The sequence below is a fragment of the Pundamilia nyererei genome, unplaced genomic scaffold, assembly GCF_000239375.1.
Source record: "Pundamilia nyererei isolate P.nyererei 1_Seehausen unplaced genomic scaffold, PunNye1.0 scaffold00070, whole genome shotgun sequence".
Lineage (NCBI taxonomy): Eukaryota > Metazoa > Chordata > Actinopteri > Cichliformes > Cichlidae > Pundamilia > Pundamilia nyererei.
The window spans coordinates 1,625,649-1,631,673 of NW_005187471.1; the positions used below are offsets into that span (position 1 = coordinate 1,625,649).

Sequence of the window (6,025 nt, forward strand, 5' to 3'; positions counted from 1 at the left end):
CACACTTTTGTCAGCAATTCTGGGTAACTATTACAGCTTGTGTGCATGTGTTGAAAGGCTGTGATTCATGTAAAACAAAAGGAGATCTCACTCTTGTGTAAAAAAGAAAAAGTGAAGCGAATCCAGCTTAACTGCAAGCTTGGCAGTGAGTCAGAAACAGTGAAACAAACAGAATTTTTTGGAGGCTTGATCAAGACCTCAGTCTGAAAATAATTGTCACTGCGTGTAAACCTAAGACAGATGGCTGGTATGATGGGAAAGTGAGCTATATGAACTGTGGTTTTAACAAGGAAATTACAGAAACACCTTGACTGGAGAACAAAGATAGACGCCACACTTGATTTAGACCGGCATGACATCACTGTTTGCATATTTATTTCCACATCTTCACATGAATCAAGCGCAAACTCAAACCCGCACTGACGTCAGCTCAACGACTCGTGGCTGAATCATGACTGCGTGCGTGTAGTTTGAAACTGGCAGCAGCTCTGATATGAAGACTACACAAACCCACACACATCTTTACATACTGGGACAAAAGCATTGAGCTTGTAGGCAATTATTTCAGTACAGCCAGTGCTACATTAATATTTGTTTCCATCCAGAGTCCCTCCAGAGTAGACCCACGTTAGGCAGGTCTGCCCTCATGAAGAAAATTAACAACATCTGGACGTGGAAATTTCCACCCATTTGACCAAATGGGGGCTTTAAGAAGGTAAAGGGTGAAAAATGAGTGTATGCGTGGGAAAACACCCAGCGCGCGTATGAAGAAGCACAAAGGTCCAGTCACCTCTGGGTTCCCCAATGCAAATGCGCTCAGACAGAAATGAAACTGTGTTTCGTATGGAAAATGACCTCATGTTTAACAAACAAGAGTCAGAAGGTGGCAGTCACATATATGCACATACACTTCTTTCTAAAGGTGTCACATGTTTGGGCCAAAGTATTACCACAAGTTCACACGGTCACTGAGACACAGTAAAATTCATGTATTCACACCAACACATACACTTGGCACAGAGCTTGATTAGTTCTCACTGACCAGAACGTAAAAAAAAGAAAGAAAAAAAGATCAGTTTCACAGACACTAACTGAAAACAACTTTACACTGCAAAATGATAACAGTCTGTTAGCTTCGTCTTCCAGCCTGAAACCAAGAAATGTTACACACAGAACAGACTTTACATCTACCATCATCATGTTCACACAGCATGAATAATACATGGATAAAGCTCAAGTCTAAAATGATTGTGGCACTATATTACGCTTTTAAAAAATAAGCAACTTCAACAACTTCACATTATAATCCCTAAGGGATTAATTAAACTGGAACATGATATAATCACTGTGTATATTCCTAAAGTCAAAGCTGAAATACTCTGGGTTGATGCCATGTTCCCAACTTGCCGTCTCTACTGGCCCACATCCTGATGGCCTGACGAAGACTCCTGGACATCTCCTTCATTGATGCTACAGGTTGCACTGGGTTGTAAAGGCGGGGAGGCTGCTGTTGCTGCACCATTGCTTATTGAAGATGTTGTATTGAATGTTAGTACCTGGGTAGAAGCAGGAGAAGCATCAGACATCCTGGCCGTCCTGCCGGGTGCTTGGAGCTGATCCGTTTGGTTTGGTGTAGAGACACGATCAATCGCTCGAACAGTTGTTGACTGGCTGTAGATTGGTGCATGGTTGCTGGGTGTTTGTCTGGTGGTGGAGATGATGATGTTGTTATTGTTGTTATTTGTCTGGTGAGTCAGAAGTGCACTGAAAGATGAATCTGCTGTGGTTTTCACAGTTTGGGGTGGTGAGTTTAAAGTCCACGAGTCCTGGTCGAAATCTGGAAGCTGGTGGACGAGCACAGGTAACGGAGTGACGTGATTTGCACTGATGGGTTCATTTGCCTCGTGGTTGCTTGTTGATGGCTGACCAACGGGATTACTAATTGCAAACTGCCAGTTATTGGAACAGAAGACAGCTGGAATGCTGCAAAGAAATAAAACCATAAATATAATCCACTCATGTTCAAATCATAAAGTATTCTTTGTAGTCCTGGTTTCTTTAGAAGACCAAATGTCCTGAATATTTTCTACTTTGTACTGAAGTTATATAATCTGCTTGTTAAAACTTCTAATTTATTCAGTTTCAATTAAAAAGTTATTTGCAAATAACCTGTTTTATTCACACTGTAGTTATAAAATAACTGTTAAACACCAAAACTGAAAATACATGTTTTCTTAGACAGCCATGATTTGGAGATTCATTGTGCTGTATGAAAAATTACAAACCTAAACAGCTCAAGGTATAAATATAATAAAAACAGAAATTTAATCTCACACCAGAAGGCTCATCCAATCTTTCTCTCTAGGAAACACTGCAAAAATGAAATCTTGAAACCTTTTATGCAACCTTTCTGCTTTCCTTCACTGGCTTCTAGTGAAATAAATGACATACAGAGCCCTACGTGGCCAGGCTCCTGTATATACAGCTCAGCTACCAAGAGCTTATAACCTTAGTTGGCCTCTCTAATCATCTTATCAATGTATCTTAACTGCTCCTTGCTCTTATTTTAAATCCAGAGGGGACCACACTTCTGATTTTGGAGAGCCTAAATTTTGGAACAGTCTTCCTCGCCCTGTCAGGTCAGGCAAAAGAGTCATTTGTTTTAAAAAACTGCTTTTGCTTAAGCTTTCTCCCATTATTTTTGGCCAGTCGGGCATAAGACTGTATGCCTGACTGTGTGTCTGTATGCTGAAACATGTACATGTATGGTTTAATTCGAACTGTGAAGTACTTTGGAACTGTGTGTTAAAAAGCGCTATACAAATGAAGCTATTCTTCTTCCTCTTCTGAAGATGGAAATGAGACTACACAGACCTGGCCAGCTGTTTTTGCAGCTCCTGAGCATGTTGGTTGCATTGAGCATAGTAGCTAGCCTGAGCATCCACAAAGTCAGTGAGGCTCCGCATATGGTTGGTCTGTAGAGGTAGATAGCAGGAAAACATATCCAACAAGGTAAAGAGCCACAAGCATTAAATATAAAAAGCAACAGTTCCTTTAAGAAACAGATAGTAAAAAAACAAACAAACACAAATTTGAACTCGTTAAGTGTACGTACATGTGTGTTGCTGAGTCCTTCCACAACAGCTCTTGTGATTTCTGACTGTCGATTGTAAAGACTCTGACAAATCCTCAGCTCCATCTCTGCCTACACATACAAACCCACACACACACACACACACACACAAACACACACCCCCACACACACATCTGTATGGTTTTTCTCTTATTTTTCTAAAAATGGCTGCCGAAATAATACAACATTTAAAATGAGCTCAAGTCTAAACAAACAGAAAACTACAGAAAGGAAATATTGTCTGTGCTAACAGCAGCTCCATATTCATATCAATTACTGCTGAGAGCCTCACTGATATACTGTATGAAGACCATTTCAGATCCTGTGTTCTTTAAACTGATAAGGAACTCACCTGTGAGATTTCCTGAGCCCAGATCTGTTTGCATGAAAGAGACAAATGCCTTATTTGAAGATCGAACAACAATTTCATCTGCGTCTGTTAATGTGCACGTTCCTACACAGAACTGCTGACCTTTAGCCATTTAACACGCAGGAAGCTGAACATGTAGGAGACATGAGACAAGTAGTCATCTTCCAGTGGGTTGGCATTCAGGTTCTGACAAAAAGACAGAAGATACAAGAACTGTAATGTCAAATATCAACAAGTTTAGCTTTTAGTCAGAGTATGACTAACTGAAAAGTATGTAATAATGTAACGGTGTAACTCACTCTGGCCTCTTGCTCAGCCTCGTGGGCTTTTCTCAGCCTGGCCTTAGTGATATCCAAGTCCAAACGTTTATTCACCAACATCTTGTGTTCATTCTAGGAATAAGCGATCTTGTTTACTTTACAAATAACCTATAAACTAAATATTATTTTGGGTGACAGCGTAAAATAACCTAATCACTGCTGTGATAATCACAATAAAGGTGCGAGTTTGTGTGCATGTGATACGGAGGCATGTGTTTACCTGTATGGCTTTGTATTCCCCCTCAGTGAAACTCCGCAGGGGAGTGAGAAAGTGAATGTTAGTGCTTTGGACAAACTTCCTCTCTGCCTCGCCGAGCTGCTTCTGAGCCTCTCCACACCTTATCAATCCAGTACCTGAGCAGAGAAACATAAAAATACAACACAGTGACAACTTTTCAATATATACTCATAACACAAAAAAGACAAGAATAAGCAAAGAAATGAACATGTGAAAATAGTTGAGATCCTTCTCGCAGATCAATAAAATGCACGTACTCATTAGCCACTTTATTAGGTATTCCTGCTCAACTGCTTGGTAATCAACCCTGTACTGGCAAACTGCATGTACCTAATAAAATGGCTGGTGAGTGTGTACTCACCATAAGGTGTGTTTGATCCAATCTCCAGCCCGGCCTGAGTCATCTGATCTCCCAGTAACTCAACGGCACGAGGCCGGGGTGGGACGCTCCACTCCAGATGCTGATACAGCCGGTCCTCTAACCGCACTCCTGTGTATCAGAGGTCAAAGGTCATATCAAAATTCAGTGGCTACATTTTCTATACACCATGTGACAATTTTTATCATGTACATTTGTTAAAGGATGCACCTGTGACAATACAATTAATTAAAAATGGTAATAAACAATACACACACAACACCTCTCAAAACTGTAATGCATTGGTTTCATAGTTTCTTCCACAAGGAGAAGGTCCTAAAATATTGTTTCATATAATAAATATCATTGTGAAAATGATTTTACAAGAAGACTATAAACCCTTGGAAGATAAATTCAGCGAGACATGACCTGAAAATGTATCCTGGATGCATCTGGCAGCTGAATGTACCTTTTATTTGATAGATTGCAGACCACATCCACTCATAACTCCATTAGAAAACGTAATTGGATTCAAACAGGCTAAAGAATAAGCATCTCTATTCATCCAAACAGGCCAATTGCTACCAAAGTAAACAAGAGACATCAAGGAAGATGTATGCATGTACTGTGGGAGGGCAAAGAGAGCTGAAACGATTGGTCCCAGAGGTAAAGACTCTCAGCTAACTTAGGACCACAACAGTAAGTTGATGGGATTTGATGACTCTGCTTTTATCTGTATGTTGGCAGCTGGAAATTGCTTGATATCATCCCAGATGCATTTTCTTCATAAATATTTACAGTTCATCTAAATATTTCTCATCTTCATTGTAAATGTCTTTAAAAATACTCCATAGAATACCTTCCTCGGAAGAGGGAAACCATCTCCATTACTCTTAATGAGATGATGTTTTACTTTAAAAGAGTAAATGCTCAGATCTTTTTTCTCACCTTTTATATATTTGGATACAGTGAACAGGTTAGAGTTCAGGATCATAAAAACAGGGCTAATTGTGGCAAAAACAGGACCAACTGTTAGTGAAGTGGGTATGTATACATCTGTAACTGCTCAATGAATCAGGGCAGCTTCATTAAATCAATTCATGTTCTCCTACCGAGGCTTGGCTGCAGTAAAGCCTCAGTCTGGGAGATTATCTGGTCCGTCCACGTCTTGGTGGCGTCCGCCCGTGATAAAAGCTCCTCCAGTCCGGGATCCAACTCAGTCCTCTCGGCCTGTCCTAGACTCTCTCCAGTGTACTGGAGCGAATTTCACGGTAACATTGATTAACAAACTGCTTAACTGCGCACTTTTCTTTTAGTAAGGGCAGTCGCTGATTTAGGGTTGAGATTAAAGCCCAGGAAAAACACATAATAGTTTCCTTTATTATTATTATTATTATTATTATTATTATTATTATTACCTGAACAGCGCGGTTGATGAACTGACCAGCATCCACGGCCAACCGAGTCAAATCCATGACAGCGTCCCCAAGGTCGCGTCGTCGCCGGCGGACCAACTGACAATCAGCGGCCAAGCAGGACCGGGGTAACCACGTTATGAAAAGACAGCTAACCAACAACAAGAGGAAGACCTCGCCATAGCCTCCCG

The 6,025-nt window shown here is 40.7% G+C and overlaps 1 protein-coding gene across 2 annotated transcripts; it reads right to left on the reverse strand.

Moving 5' to 3' along the window:
* Positions 1 to 341: 341 nt before the first annotated feature.
* Positions 342 to 5,906, reverse strand: LOC102197199 (endophilin-B1-like). Of its 2 annotated transcripts, XM_013911733.1 has the most exons (11): positions 5,838 to 5,906; positions 5,532 to 5,673; positions 4,423 to 4,551; positions 4,044 to 4,177; positions 3,803 to 3,895; positions 3,606 to 3,689; positions 3,486 to 3,509; positions 3,116 to 3,205; positions 2,875 to 2,975; positions 1,794 to 1,983; positions 1,583 to 1,704 (listed from the first exon to the last, which is right to left on the reverse strand). In XM_013911733.1, exons 1-11 carry the CDS (start codon positions 5,892 to 5,894, stop codon positions 1,645 to 1,647), a joined length of 1,104 nt encoding a protein of 367 aa, XP_013767187.1. In that variant the 5' UTR covers positions 5,895 to 5,906; the 3' UTR covers positions 1,583 to 1,644. The 2 variants fall into 2 exon arrangements, with proteins under 2 accessions (XP_013767186.1, XP_013767187.1); XM_013911732.1 differs by having other exon boundaries at positions 342 to 1,983.
* Between the last annotated feature and the right edge of the window lie 119 nt (positions 5,907 to 6,025).